This window comes from Ipomoea triloba, chromosome 4 (assembly GCF_003576645.1).
Source record: "Ipomoea triloba cultivar NCNSP0323 chromosome 4, ASM357664v1".
Lineage (NCBI taxonomy): Eukaryota > Viridiplantae > Streptophyta > Magnoliopsida > Solanales > Convolvulaceae > Ipomoea > Ipomoea triloba.
Genome location: NC_044919.1, coordinates 14,285,891 through 14,301,283, shown reverse-complemented (window position 1 = coordinate 14,301,283; position 15,393 = coordinate 14,285,891). Strand labels below are relative to the sequence as shown.

General features: G+C 38.9%; 1 protein-coding gene across 1 annotated transcript; it reads right to left on the bottom strand.

Annotated features, from left to right (window-relative positions):
• Positions 1 to 10,610: 10,610 nt before the first annotated feature.
• Positions 10,611 to 14,640, bottom strand: LOC116016713 (ATP synthase subunit beta, mitochondrial-like). The gene is made up of 9 exons (XM_031257088.1): positions 14,044 to 14,640; positions 13,339 to 13,414; positions 13,128 to 13,216; positions 12,861 to 12,978; positions 12,669 to 12,772; positions 12,408 to 12,566; positions 12,075 to 12,299; positions 11,639 to 11,950; positions 10,611 to 11,082 (listed from the first exon to the last, which is right to left on the bottom strand). Exons 1-9 carry the CDS (start codon positions 14,518 to 14,520, stop codon positions 10,969 to 10,971), a joined length of 1,674 nt encoding a protein of 557 aa, XP_031112948.1. The 5' UTR covers positions 14,521 to 14,640; the 3' UTR covers positions 10,611 to 10,968.
• Between the last annotated feature and the right edge of the window lie 753 nt (positions 14,641 to 15,393).

The window sequence follows — 15,393 nt, the reverse complement described above, 5'->3', positions numbered from 1 at the left end:
GTGTCTTGCATGGTTCCATATCGAACAAAGCACATTTTATTTCCTCTTGGTCAAATGGAACATTCACGGACTCCCAATCATCCTCAGAGATCGTGGGGAACCTTCCTGGTAGTAGCGGTTGGTGAGGGGGTGGATTCTCCTCAATGTAGAATTCTTCGAAGTAAATGCGCACAAGTCCTCTAACCTCGTTCTCCTCCCTTATCCAATTGCCCTCATCGTTTTTCAGTGTTTTTATTCTCTTCTGATTGTTCTTGATTGTCGTCGCAACATGATAGAAGTGAGTGTTGCGATCCCCCGAGGTAATCCAGTTCTCCCTGGACCGCTGGAACCATATCAGCTCCTCTTGGTATAGGGTTTCCTCCAACTCCAAGCGGAGCTTTCGGTCCAAGCGAATTAATTCTGGTCTTATTCCACTTGCAAGGCACTTCTAGACACCTCCTATTCTTGCTAATAATCGTCTTTTCTTATGGGATATGCTCCCAACCGTATTCGTGTTCCACTCAGTCAGTACCTTTGCCAAGTTAGACTTATTTGCTTCTAAAGACTGATCGCTCTTCCAATGCTGATGGATCAGGGGGAGAAAACCAGCATGCATGGCCCAAGCCATATTGAAACGAAAGCAACTCCTCCTGTTTGCGCCTTCTGGGGAGTCAGTAATAATAAGCAGAGGAGTATGATCAGAGTGTAGCATAGGGAGATGTTCCACTCGGGTGTTGGGGTAGCTTAGCTTCCATTGAATATTACTTAGGGCTCGATCAAGACGGGCGCCTCTGAACGTGGAAGTGTTAGCCCCTCTCATCCATGTAAACTTGGCACCAATATAACCTAGGTCGATCAAGCCTTCGCGAAACAGCCAGTTGTTAAAATCCGAGCATCTTGAGAGGGAGAAACTCTCCGGGTTATTGACCTCCTCAATTGACGTGACAGAATTGTAATCTCCCGCCATCAACCAAGGTCCCTGAAAATTCGAATAGGAGCAAGTTAGATTAGAGAACAGTTTCCTTCTAAGGTAAAGGTTGGGGCTCCCGTAGACCACTGAGAGCCTCCATAAGCCTGGAACACCCTGATTCATCTGCAAAGTTATAAATTGGGGGTGGGTATCAATAACTTCAACATTAAGGGAGCCCTTCCATAGGACCCAAATACCCCCAGAAAAGCCCACTCTTCAACTCTCACCCACTCTTCAAAGCCAAAGCTAGAGCATATCTTGTTCACTTGAACACCAGACACTTTAGGCTCCAAAAGACAGACAATAGAAGGTCTGTGGACCGAGATCAAATAACCAAGGGCACGCTTAAACGACCTAGAGGCCGCGCCATGACAATTCCAGACTATGCACGACATAAAAACAAGGGAAAAAAAAAACAAAACGCCCTAAGAGCGCATGTGGCCATCCGCCACCCCAGCAGCAGGATCCAAACGATCCAAATCCTCCATCATTGCAACGTCCGGGAAATTGAACTCATTTTCCGAGGAGCCGCCGCGGTCAGGAGGGTTCTCTTTGGGAGAAGTCCCAAAGCCCACCATTGGATCGGCGCCCGCCTCCTCCTGTTCATGATACACCACAGTACTTGTGATATTCTTTCCACTGTCCGAACCACGGACCACTGTATGTTCAGTTTCTGCTGCTGCCCGGTTTAGTGCACTGCCTCTCCCAAGACGACCTCGGCTCCCTCCTACTGTATATTGGAATCCTCCACGATGTGCAGATTGGTAGCCACCCCGGTATGTATTTTGGTAACCACTTCGAATAGCATTCTGGTATCCGCCACGAATGGCGTTCTAGTAGCCACCTCGCTGGTGAGGCTGTGATTGTCGTTCGTCGTCAAAGTTTCTGGGTGCTCGTGAGGGTCCCGCTTCCCTCTGTAGTGGACTTTTGTGTTTGTCGCGACCACTTGTCCTAATTCTGGGCAGCGAATTGGCCGATTGTCGTAAGCCCGGACTTCCCTCCAGATTCTCCTGGTCCGATATCATTGCGGCGTCATCAAGGTTTTCAAGAGTCGCAAACCGCGACTCTGTAACCAAGCCTTATGCCGTCTGGTTCCGTCGAGGGGCTTGAGTACTGTCCATCCCCCGGCCTTCGTTTGAGTAGTGCGTATTCCTGTAACGATTCCTCCTTTCTTTGCAAGAAACAAGCATTCAAGATCCATATTTGTCCGAGCGACCTTGAGCGGATGTACTCGGATTAGTAGCAGAAGAATGTCCCTCTGGTTCTCGGGTGAAGTTTGGGCCACGATTCGCCTCCTCCTTACCGCATTGTTCGTGGCAGTGGCTGTATTTTCCACACTTGAAACACACCAGATGGATGCCCTCGTATTCAATTGGCCACTCCTCCAGATTCAACACAAATTTTGACAAGAGAGGCTTAGTGATATCCACTTCGACACAAATCCTCGCGAATTTCTCCTTCGAGGTGAGGCTTGTTGTGGTATCGATCTTGATAGGTCGGCCTACTGAGAGTCCGATTTTCATCAGGAATTCATCCTCAAAATATTCGATTGGCAGCTTTGGGAATCTTACCCATACAAGGAGTTTTTCGGTCTTATTCTTCCAAGGAGTAAAGTTGGGTTCCCATTCTTGGACTACCAGATAATGGTCCAGAATCATCCAGGGGCCTTCAAATTTCGCGAAATCATAATCCTTCATAGATTCGAACTTGGCTATGTAGTAGTCGTGGCTAATCGCAATTAGGTCGAATACCCCTTCTGGTTTCCACATGCGTTGGAGCCTCTGGAGCAGATACGTATAGCTCACCGTTCTGCCCAAAACTCTGATTATTAGCGACCGGCGCCATGGCCTCCTAAGTCTCTTTTTCTCTGCTCTGGTTACTGGAATAATCGGGTACTCCGAAGTGAAATTAGCGTCCTCCATTGCATCGTCTTCAGAGACAATTTCCTCCTCCTGTGGCTGAGGTTCTCTGCCTGCCCACACATTGTGTGGAGTTGCCGCTGGGGTTCTCCACTAAGTCGAATCCGGGGTCGTCGCTTCAGCTGCCGTCGGGGTTTCTTGAATATGATCCTCCGCAGTGTTCGGTGAGGACGCTGTCATGGCCTCCCGTCCCCTCTTCGTCTTTTTTGTGCTTCGTTCTAACAAATCTTGGTCCTTCGGCGACCAATCGGTCGCCGCCGATGACGCGGGCTCAGAGAGAGGTTCCATTAGATACCCCATTAGACAATTAATATGAGTGTTTGTTAAATAGTTTTTTGGTTTAGCTTATTGATATTAATTTTGGCAGGGCTTTTGATTGGAAGAAATTTGAATTTCATTCCCACTTAATTTTAAAGGCATCTAAATTTTTTAGTTTGGTGGGAGGAAATTACAATTCTACGGAATTAGAATTCCCTCATTTTCATGGAATTAGAATTTCATGGCCCCCGAATTTTAATTTCGTGGATTTTAGAAAGAAAAAAAAATCTTAAGACAAAATTATCCTTTCCTTTTTAATCTAAAATTAATGGTTGACCTTTTAATTACCGATTTGGTCCCTCGACTATGAGGATTTTACCACTTTGGTCCTTGACTTTCAAAAGTTTCCAATTGCATACGACTATTGAAACGTTAACCAAAAGGGTCCTCAGTCTATTTTCCCGTCAAGATGCAAGGATAAAATTGGAAGTTCAAATATATTCTTCATCTTTCCTCAAATGCCTCTATATAGCTAGGTTTCACAGTACTTTTTTCCTTCGGTTCAAGCATTGCATCTCCTTCGAATTTTACCTCTCTTAGGTTCGTCTACCATGGAAGCAAAGTACAGTGAAGAGAGTTATGGTTCATCAACGAAAAACAAGAAAAGGGTGTTCGAAAATGGAGAATCTTCAACGACGCATAGTTGTCAGTGTGGGCAACAACCGAAGATATGCACTTCATGGACGAAAGACAATCCAGGCCCTAGGTTTTGGCTGTGTGAATCCGAAAATGTGAGTATTTGTATTGCTTAGACTCTAATTTGTGATAAGTTTTTCCGTAAAAAAAAATTTCTTTCAATTTTAGGGAGGAATAAGTGGTGGATGTGGTTTTGTTCGTTGGTTTGACCCCCCAATGTGTCCAAGGTCAGAGGTGATAATCCCTGGATTGCTAAGGAAGATAAATCGATATGAGCAAGAAATTGAGAGCTTGAATTTGAAGCTAAGAACCAGCAGATGTGTTGCAGTGAAGGCAAAGTCAAAATGTAGTAAACCATTGTGGTTAATTTTGTTGATTGTGGTCTGTGTATGTGTAGTTAGGATTATGATATCCACATTTGAAAGTAGGGAAAAATTGGTTGTTAGGCTTCCTCTAGCTTAATGTAGTAAATGATGTTGTAATAGAAGAATGGTTTAATGTGTTTTTGCTGCATGGTTTAATTTCTTAGTTGTGAAATGGAGTTATGTTTAGATCATTCAATCTATTAGCTTGAATATGTTTATATTGTTAACTGTATGGAAAATGTAAGAAAATGGTCACAAAATGGTAACAAAATGACAGTAAGCAGTGGTAAATCATAACCAAAAAGCCAACACTTAGGCAGTACTATTCTGGCTAACAATGAGCAGTGACCATAATTAAGGCAGTACTTACATTAAGGCAGTGTTCTGGCAATTATCATTGTAGTTACATTAAGGCAGTATTCTGGCTAACAGTGAGCAGAATTAAGCGAAAGTATGGTTTCAAAAGAACCCAACATACTGGGTAACAATTTTCAAAAGAACCCAACATCCAAAAAGCCAACACTACCCAAAAGTCAAAATACCAAAAAACTATCTAACAAACCCCATACAGTTTTCATTCTAAAGTAATTGGGTCATTTGCAGTGTTACTGAACTTAGATTTGGATGTTGATCTTGTGGAGTACTTTCTTTTGAAGATCGTTTTCTTCTTTGTTAGCCGTAATGCCTTCTGTTTTCCTTTGGCCTTCATCAGCATCCCCTTTTGATGTTGTTCCACTCTCCTTGTGTTTCCAAGGTTTAAATTCATACCTTGTGTACTGAAGTTGAAGTCCATTGGTGCTGTGCTATCAGGTTTCACTCTGATTGTTCTCATACCAATAACAGAATCATGACATTCCACTGGAATTTCAAATAATGAAGTGTTCCAAGTTTCTTCTTGTGTTTCAGATTCAACATCCGGTTGAGTATGAATGATCATTTCTTCTTGCCCTTCTATTTGTGCCTCCACCTCAGGTTCAAGGTTACTTCTCTACAAATATATAAAAAATGGCAACACTATTAGAATGAACACAAAGGAAATGGCAACATAATTTATCCATTTAAATGTATTAGAGTTAACTCAGGTTCTGCATTATGTTGTCTTTCCTCCCCTTCTCTTTGTTCACCTACCTCAGGTTCTGCATTATGGTGTATCTCTTGCCCTTCTCTTTGTTCTCCTACCTCAAGGTTTCTTCTCTACATATATATAAAATGGCAACACTGTTATAATGATGTAGCTTCACATTTTTCCTTGATACATGCACTCCATCTTTTGTTAGTTCAGGGGCAGTTTTTTTTACTTCATGGGCAGAGTTTTTCCTAAGTTTTCTTGGTCTGCCAACTTTTGCAGTGTATAGAGGTGGTAATGGGGGTTGCCTATCACTGTCTGGCCACTCATCAGGCCCAGCAAATGGGTGAATACTCTTTGCATAAGTCCTTGTGTAGCTCTCAACTGAATAGTAAGGATCCACATAATCAAATAACTGAATTTTCCCTCTCTTTAGCCAAATAGCACATATGACATGTTTGCAAGGTATGCCTGTTAATTGCCATTTCCTACATGAGCATGTCCTAGCCCTAAGATCCACTACATGACGGTCATAAGCTCCTTTCACTTCAAATAAATACTCTTCGCTTTGATACCCCCAGTAGCCCCCTGCTTGTTTCTCAAAAACTGCCAATTTTGAAACAATTGATGGACAGATTTTGCAAGTCCAATTTGCTGCCTGCTGCCTACACTCAAACAATCTGACCATAATTTGTTTTCTCAATATCTCAAGGCAGTTCAACAAAGGATTTTTCCTAGCATCCAAAATCATAGCATTAAAGCTCTCACAAAGGTTATTCACTAGCATATAACTCTTAGCAGAATATGTGAAATGGGATCTTGACCATTGAGCAGGATGTTTGTCAGCCAACCATTCAAACGCTTGAACATCTAAATCCCTTAATTCCCTCATTGCAGCATTAAATGTTGGAAGTGTAGTGGCTCTTGCAGCTGTCCATAGTGCATCTTTGAGTGGATTTCCAGTAAAACCAGCCACTTTCATATTGCCATGCAAGTGCCTTACACAAAACCGATGGCTAACAAGTGGTAATACCTCCTCAAATGTTGGAATCAGTCCCTTTTGTTTATCAGACATAAAAGTGAAATCTACATTAGCACTAATCTGTAGATCTCTTTTCAATAGGTGTAAGAACCAAGACCATGACTCTTTATTTTCCCCTTCAACAATGGCATAGGCTAGAGAAAGAGACTCTCATTTGCATCAATGGAGACTGCAGTCAGCAACATACCCCCAAATTTACCTCTAAGGTGGCACCCATCCACACCTATGACAGGTCTACAACTTTTAAATCCCTCCTTACATGCCTCCCAACAAATATAAACCCTTAATAGTCTCTTGGCACCATTTTCATCCATGAAATCAGATAACTTAACACGCCAAGTGGTATTAGGATTTGTCTTATCTATTTCCTTGCAATAACTCCAAATTCGATTGAAGTTCAAAGTCTGTTCTCCACTGGTCTCAGCCCTAGCTAATGAAATAGCTTTGTAGGCTTGCCTTTTACTGATGTGAAAATGATCAATAGTGCAAGCTGTCTCCCTAAACTCTTCCATCTTCCAATCACTGTTGCTTGCAATTTGTTTCTTCCACCTCTTGGCTACCAAAGTAGCAGTGACCATTTTATTCTCATTAACCCACATACAGTTAGCATGACCATCATTAAACGTAGTTATTCTCCAAGATAAATCATCCTTATCTTTTCTTAATGTTACTTTCCATTTGCAGCCATCTCCAGAACACTCAGCTACACACCTTACTTTATCATTCGTGATAAACTTCAATTGCTTTCCATTTGTCACACCATAACTGTGCACAGCATCTTTGAACCCACCTTTATCCTTAAAAGTTCTACCAAGACACAGAGTAGGAGGGGCTACAACTACTTCAGGAGGTTTAACAGAATCCCATACAGTATTCTCAACCTCACCATCACTCCCTGCTGCAATTGGTGTTTCTTCTGACAGGTTTAACCAATCATTCACATCTGCATAACTACCATCTACCTCTAACTCATCAACAATATCTGCATCATACTCACTACATTCTTCATCAACAGAAACTAACTCCTCTTCAGATTCTCCTAAACAACCTTCTTCAACTATGTTTGGCCTAATCACATTGTTGGCTACATTGAAAGTCTCAGTATCTGACAACAACTCCACTAAACAGTCTTGCACCACTGAAAAGAACCTAAAGTTACCTTCTTTATACCCTAGTTCACCAAACTTCTCTTTTAGGGTGATAAAACCCCATTCATCAGAATCTATGCCCCTAAAAGTCTTAATTTTACCTCCCAAGTATTTTGGGGGAATACATTGTTCTATCCTACCTCCATGCCTTATATAAAGACTGAATGTGTATGATTCTAGTCCACCTAAAGTAATCAATGAGGACAGATTTTAATCACTGGGGACAAAAGGATCATACACAGTGCACAATGCTTTTAAGAATAATTGGTCAAAAGTAGATACAACTACATTAACAAAGACAACACAGCACACCTTGAATACTGGTAAAGCAACACATCATGTGGAAAGTGGACCCCAATGTCTTTAAGCAAACAACAAAGTACACAAACCCTTTTTTTTTAGAACAACAATGTACACAAACCCTAGTAACTACAATTTAAGCGAAGTTGGTCCTCATTATCTATATTCGAGGCACAACAACTCCACATACATACAAACAAAACCCCAGGTCCCCACATAGAATATTATTTGTGCGTTCTCATTCAACAGATATCATACAACAGACAATAACATACAACAAACAATAAGACATCTGTCCACACCTTATATATGCACATAAACACATAAATAAATACCAAAAAAAAAAAGATAGAACATAATCGTATCGTACCTGTATTGCTCGTATTGCAGTTGGAGCCAACATTTGTCGTTGAACCCATCTCCTTCTACAGAGACTAAACGTACAACAGTGTTGTAGAGTTACACTTTTGGGTTGAACAGTGGACGATTTCTCAACATTTGCCTCAGATTGTTCGCGTTTAGGGTTAGGTTCTTAGGTTTTACGATTTGGGGATTTTTCCTATCGTGTTTCTCTCTTGTTTCTATGTTGTAAGTAGATGGACTGAGGAGCTAATACACAGGGACAATGAAATTGCATTTCTATCCTCACTTTTAACAGCTCACAGACGGCTGTTTAAGAGGAGGACTAACTCGGTCGAAAATTCAATAGTCGAGGATGCAATTGGAAACTTTTGAAAGTCAATGACCAAAGTGGTGAAATCCTCATAGTCGAGGGACCAAATCGGTAATTAACTCCTTCTAGATGTTAGTGTGTATTATTCTAGTTTGTGTACTTTTATTTTTATGATTTTTTAGATGTGAGCTTACGAAACTTAACATTTGATGAAGTGTTTGCACTTAAGTTATATTATGTCTAGTTCAAGAGATAGGTAGATGAGTGGTATTTGAATTTTTTTATTTTTTATTTATTTATTTATTTTTTGTGTTTGAATATGCAAATGGGTCCAAGAGATACTTGTCTTATAATAACAACAACAACAACAATAACAACAACAACAACAACAACAACAATAATAATAATAATAATAATAATAATGAGCATTTTGGACCTTATACTACTTATTTCCTCTCAATTCCCATGTATACCAAACATTGAAATTGAAATTTCTAGTAATTTTATTCTTGCAAACCAAACACTGGATTTTAAATTACCACTTTATTCTCACATTATTATTTTCCCATGAAATTGCAATTCCTTTTCCACCCAATTCCTTCCCTCCAACCAAACGCCCTGTGAGTTGTTTATTGATATCAGCTTATCCATTTTCATTTTAAAAATCTAATTTACCTTTAATAGTTCTTGGTCATTGTGGTGTTTATATTTATTCAATTTTTATTCAAATTTATATTTTTAATATCATTAGAACCGCTTAGAATTCGACATCTAAATTGACTCTTTGCATAATACACACACATATATAATTGTGTTAACCGTTATGTTTTTTTTTTTAAATATAATTGTGTTAACCGTTATGTTAAATTATTGTTAGCAATTTATGTTTATTATATTTTTATTTGAAGGGACTCATCCATTCTTAACCAAACGTCAAGGGTTTGATCCTTAACTTTGGGTACGGAGCAACCTTAAATCTCCAAGTCAATTGTCTCACCTAATAGAAGTGCTTATAATTCAACGAGTAGCTAACAACCAATTGCCAAACTCCCATAACCTACGGCAATACACTAGGGGAGCTCCCTTACAACTAAGGATATCAATCAGGCTAGCTCACTTGGTTTTGAACTAGCCTTGCTACTGAGTTTATTGATTTGAGCTAATCGATTGTTTTGCACACTGAACTAAAATTAAAAAATGAGAGTGAGTACCCACATGGCCACATTCGATAGGGCGTTATAAGTTTTAAAAAATCCATCCAACATCAATTGGTTGGAATTTACTTCATGACATGTACTACGTAAATGATACATGCCACCTTATAAATTCACTACACCGTAAATATGTAGTGTTATTGATAGGGAAGTCAATTAGCTTAGTCGGTTTGATTTTGGTTTCGAACTAGCAGTATTGGGATTCGAGTTGAAATTATTGGTTCAGATTAACCCTTGAAACATAGGGATGTTGTAGACTTGTAGTATATGTTCATAACTATTTTCTCAACCAAATGAAGCACAAAGAACCAAAATTGCCTCCACTAAAGGTTGAACCCACCCCACCCATGTAAAGGTGCAACCGAGTGCCACTAGACCACAAGGTCTTTCGCAATTTAATTTAATTGCCAATATCATTCAATCAATTTAAACCTCCATTTCTAAATCTCAACTAAAAATAATTATCATACTTACACTATATAATATATGGAATAATATTTATAATAAATTTTCAAATTTTTATTATTTATTTTCATAAACAAAAATATTTTATTTTTGTAATATATTTATAATTAAAATTTCATTTAAAATTTTAAATTAAAAATGCGAGTACTAAAAATGAGCTCATCCTATAAACTTTATTTCTATAACAAAAAATAACTTTAAAGTGTTTTAAAAGAATTATAATAACTTTAAAGGGCTCAAGCTAGCCTACTAAATTCCGAATTAGCCCGTGCAACCATAATTTTTTATCCAAAGTCAATCCATCGTATTCGTGCTAAGATTGACTAACACCAAGGACTTCAAACTACAAATAATAAGAAACCATACTTAAAGTCAGCAAATGAAATTTGTCCGTGAGACTAAAAACACTCCAAAATAGCGAGGATAACTCATGAACAATGTCATTTCTCTTAGAATTGGAAGCAGAACCAGCACTCCCATCCCTCTGCAAATTGCCAGTATACCGAAGCAAGAAATGACATGTAAAAAAAAACCCGCAATAATTTCATAATTTGGCAATGCAACAATTTTAAATAAGAATCATAACTAATGTACAGATATGCCTGTTCACCCCTTACTATGTGAAATCACAACATACCCAGGGGTGGAAGGGTGAAAGGGGGGAAGGGTGGTGGATTATCAAGGAGGCCGCCTGTGGCTCCGGCCTCTCCATTTCTCTATTTCTCAATCCCGCAATACATGTTAAACAAAAACAGAAAATTTTGGACCACTCGGACCCATGAACGGAGGAGAGTTCGATCTCCTGGTGTTTGGCATTGACTTATTTTTGCAGTTATTGGTGAAAGCACGAAAGGAAACTTGCAATTGTCTTCTCTATGCAGCAGATTCCTTGGCAATCTTCTCTGCCTTTGCAATGACCTCATCGATTCCACCAACCATGTAAAATGACTGCTCGGGAAGGTCATCGTACTTGCCATCCAAGACACCCTATATTAAAACAATTAAAGACAAATGCACGAGTGCTTCAGCATCACTGTAATGGCATATATTACAAAAAAATATATAGTGACACAAGGCCCAGAAGGTAATCTAGATTCTAGACTGTAATTATCTTTAGAAAATCAGTGAAGAAAATGGAGGCCTACTAAAAGATCCATTTCCAAGTTCAACAAAAGGGAGTACAGTTTCCATTTTACGTGCTATGTTTATTATTCATTGGTCAAACTAATTATGTCTTCTTTGATTATTTTCTTTAGTATTTTTAAATTTAAATTTGTGTTTTATAGTACTTTCAATATAGTTTCTAAATATGTATATTTTATAAACTAATACTAAACTTAATATTTTGAAAAAATTAAATTAAAAATAACTTCAGTCAAGCCTCATTAACTTATTACTGGTCAGCATCTTAGACAATTGCATCCCAAACACATACCCCAATAAGGAGGTACCCTACTACTGCTTTAGATGAGAGAAGTTTTCTTCTTGAACTTTAATAACTCCAAATAAAGGCTAAATTTTAATTCAAGAATACCAAGATTACCTGGAAGCTGTTAATACTCTCCTTCAACTCAACATACTTTCCAGGGGCACCAGTGAAAACTTCAGCAACATGGAAAGGCTGGCTCAAGAACCTTTGGATCTTACGTGCACGGGCAACAGTCAACTTGTCATCTTCACTGAGCTCATCCATACCCAAAATGGCAATAATATCTTGGAGATTCTTGTAGTTCTGCAAAACTTTCTGTACTCCACGAGCAGTGTTGTAGTGATCCTCCCCCAAAATGTGAGGGGAAAGCATTCTAGATGTTGAATCAAGTGGATCGACAGCAGGATATATACCAAGCTCAGAAATCTATCCCAACAGCATTTTAAAATAGTATCAGATCTCAAGTCAAAAGATAAAACAAAAAATAATAATAATAATAATAATAATAATAAAACCCCCGAGCATATAACATCAAAAAATGGCCACATACCTGACGGGACAACACAGTTGTGGCATCCAAGTGAGCAAAGGTTGTTGCAGGAGCTGGATCTGTCAAGTCATCAGCAGGCACATAAATAGCTTGGACTGATGTAATGGAACCTTTCTTTGTGGTGGTAATTCTTTCTTGAAGGCCTCCAAGATCAGTAGCCAGAGTTGGTTGATAACCCACAGCAGATGGGATACGCCCAAGCAAAGCAGACACTTCTGAGTTGGCCTTCAATATTAAAGAAACACAGTAATAAATACTGAACTCACTAAATATTAGACCAGCAAATAAACACTTTAGCTGAATAAATAAATTTTATTCAAGAAATAAACAAACCTGGGTGAACCTGAAAATGTTGTCAATGAAAAGAAGCACATCCTGACCCTCAGCATCTCTGAAGTGTTCGGCAACTGTCAATCCAGTGAGCCCAACACGGGCACGAGCACCAGGGGGCTCATTCATTTGTCCATATACAAGAGCACATTTGCTCTCAGCCTGACAGCATTATAATATAATCACTGTTAGAAAAACACAGGAACTTTATTTGGACTAGAGCATGTAGAAAATAATACTAGTAGTAATGTACAGAGCACCAACTTGCTTATCACCCAGCTTAATGACACCACTTTCAACCATTTCTCTGTACAAATCATTACCCTCTCTAGTACGTTCACCAACACCAGCAAAGACAGAGAAACCACCTGAACAATAATGTAACAAAAAGTTGAAACAAAAAATAACTACACTTTAGGGACTTCATAACGAACAAGTTAAGAATCAATTACTAACCATGTGCTTTTGCAACATTGTTGATCAGTTCCATGATAAGAACTGTCTTCCCTACACCAGCACCACCGAACAGTCCAATTTTTCCTCCTCTTTGGTATGGAGCAAGAAGATCTACCACCTGTACAAAAACAGAATACATTGGAAAAATCAATCAATACATAATTAAACTCTAATAAAAATGATGCCCGAACATAAATGAGGTGCAGTTCTTTCCAAAATATAAGAGATACCAAAAACCACCAAATATAAAATAATCTGTCAGAGAACCTTGATGCCAGTAACAAGAATTTGTTGTTCTGTAGCTTGCTCAACAAAAGCAGGAGCTTCACGATGAATTGGAAGGTAGTGATCAGTTTCTGCATCAATTTTTAATGATCAGATCAGTAGAACATGTATTATTAATTATATTGATATTCGTTTTTAGAGTACCACAAAACTAATTAGGTGATATTCTTTTTTATACTAGTACAAAACTTACTTAATTCACCCTTCTCATCAATGGCCTCCCCAATGACATTGATGATACGCCCAAGAGTGGCCCTACCAACAGGAACCTGATTCATCAATAAAAACAAAAGAAAATCAATCAATGGCAGCTTAATACCAAAAGCATGGTTTAATCAACATAAACCTCCCAATAAGGGACAGCTAGACACCCCTGAATCTTAAGTAATTTACAAGTCCATGCATTGGCAATATGTAGTAGAAACCACCAAAAACATAGACTTGAATACTAAAAGATTTGACCTTCACTGTACAAGGACATTTCTCTTACATAAACTTTTGGTTTAAGTATAGAATTCTCACATTATAATTATATATAATAAAATAGAAGGGAAACAGAAAAAACGAAAATGTCTGCAGCTTTGTCTTCTTTAGATTGACATGTACTTAATACTAAAATCACTCAAACTTTGTGTGTAGGAATGCTAATATTATATGTTTGGAATTCACAATAAAATTAGCTACTTGGTTTATTCCATAATTTCAATTGATTCAAACCGACAACTATAGGCAAATCCACTGCCACTCCGATCATTCGATAAGTTCAAGAGTTCACATTGTAAAGCCACGAATGGCAATTGTAATATCAACTACAGAATAAAAATGGAATAGCAAACCATCAGAATAAATCACCAATCTTTATGAATGATGAAGAAAAGGAATAGGCCAGATCACTCACAGTGATGGGAGAACCGGTATTGAGCACACGTTGACCTCGCACGAGCCCTTCAGTACCGTCCATGGCGATGGTCCTAACCATGTTCTCACCCAAGTGCTGAGCCACCTCGAGAACAAGGCGGATCTGGTTGTCAAGCACCTCAAGCGCCGTGAGGATAGGGGGCAGCCCCTCATCAAACCTAACATCAACAACGGCTCCAATAACCTGGCAGACCTGCCCGATAGAGCCGGCGCCAGTGAACTCATCGGTGATCTTCCCGGTGGGCTCATTACCGGCGGGTTTTGAAGCCGGCTTATCGGCAGGGGCGGCGGCGGAAGTAGAGTAACGAGCGAGCCGGTTGAGGAGAAATCCGGCAGGGGAGGATCGTGTAGTTGGCCTAGGCCTGGTTAGGGAGTTGGCAACGGCGGATCTGGAGACGGAGCCACCCCGTTGGGAGGATGATCGAAGGATTGAGGCCAGAAGCCTCCGAGAAGCCATTGAAGGGTTATGGCGTTAAACTGTGAAGAGAGCAAGAAAGAGGAGAAGGAGAGAGTGCTAGGGTTTGAGGGAATGAGAAGGGTGGTGTTTATCTAGACGGTCAAGAAAGAGCAGATCGAGAGCCGAGAGTTGTGTGTTTCGATTCTTATTACTCGGCACCTTGGCTGACAAAATTTTTATTTTTTTTATTTTTAAAAATGATTTATTAGAAATTTTTGAGTTGCATTTTGTTGGAAAGTAAATAATTTTAGAGGATTTTTCTATTGTAAATTCTGTTCTAAATTATTTCTTTTAGCTCGTATCGTTTTTTAAAGTACTATTGATTTTATTACATTGTAGCTCGTAGCGTTCCTTTGTGAAACAAATGATTATTGATTAGACAATGAACAATTTAATGAAACAGAATTAAAAGAAAATAGAGACAAAGTAAATTGCACAAGAAATTTTTTTATCAGCACACAAAGTGAGGTAAGGGACTGGCCGAATGGTTTGCTCCACTCACATGGGTGGAGATCAACCCTCAATCTCATGCTTAAGAGATGAGGTGCTAAACCACCACGCCAACCATGTTGGTTTCTTCCTTTTTATTGGTAGTCAATATTTAAAAAGAAAAAAAGTTTGTGCACAAAGTGAAAAACAATTTAACTCAAAGGTTAATATCAATTCAATGAAAAAAATTTAAAAAAAAAAAAAAAAAAGACACACACAAAAATCAAGTATTACACTCATTAATACTAATTCTAAAAATATGAACTTAAAAATAAACATGTGCAAAATAGATATGAAAATTATTGATGAAATTGGACACGTTGTAACATCAATATTCGAACTACCCGCAGAATTATTGTTGTTACTATCAAGTAAACAAGTTAT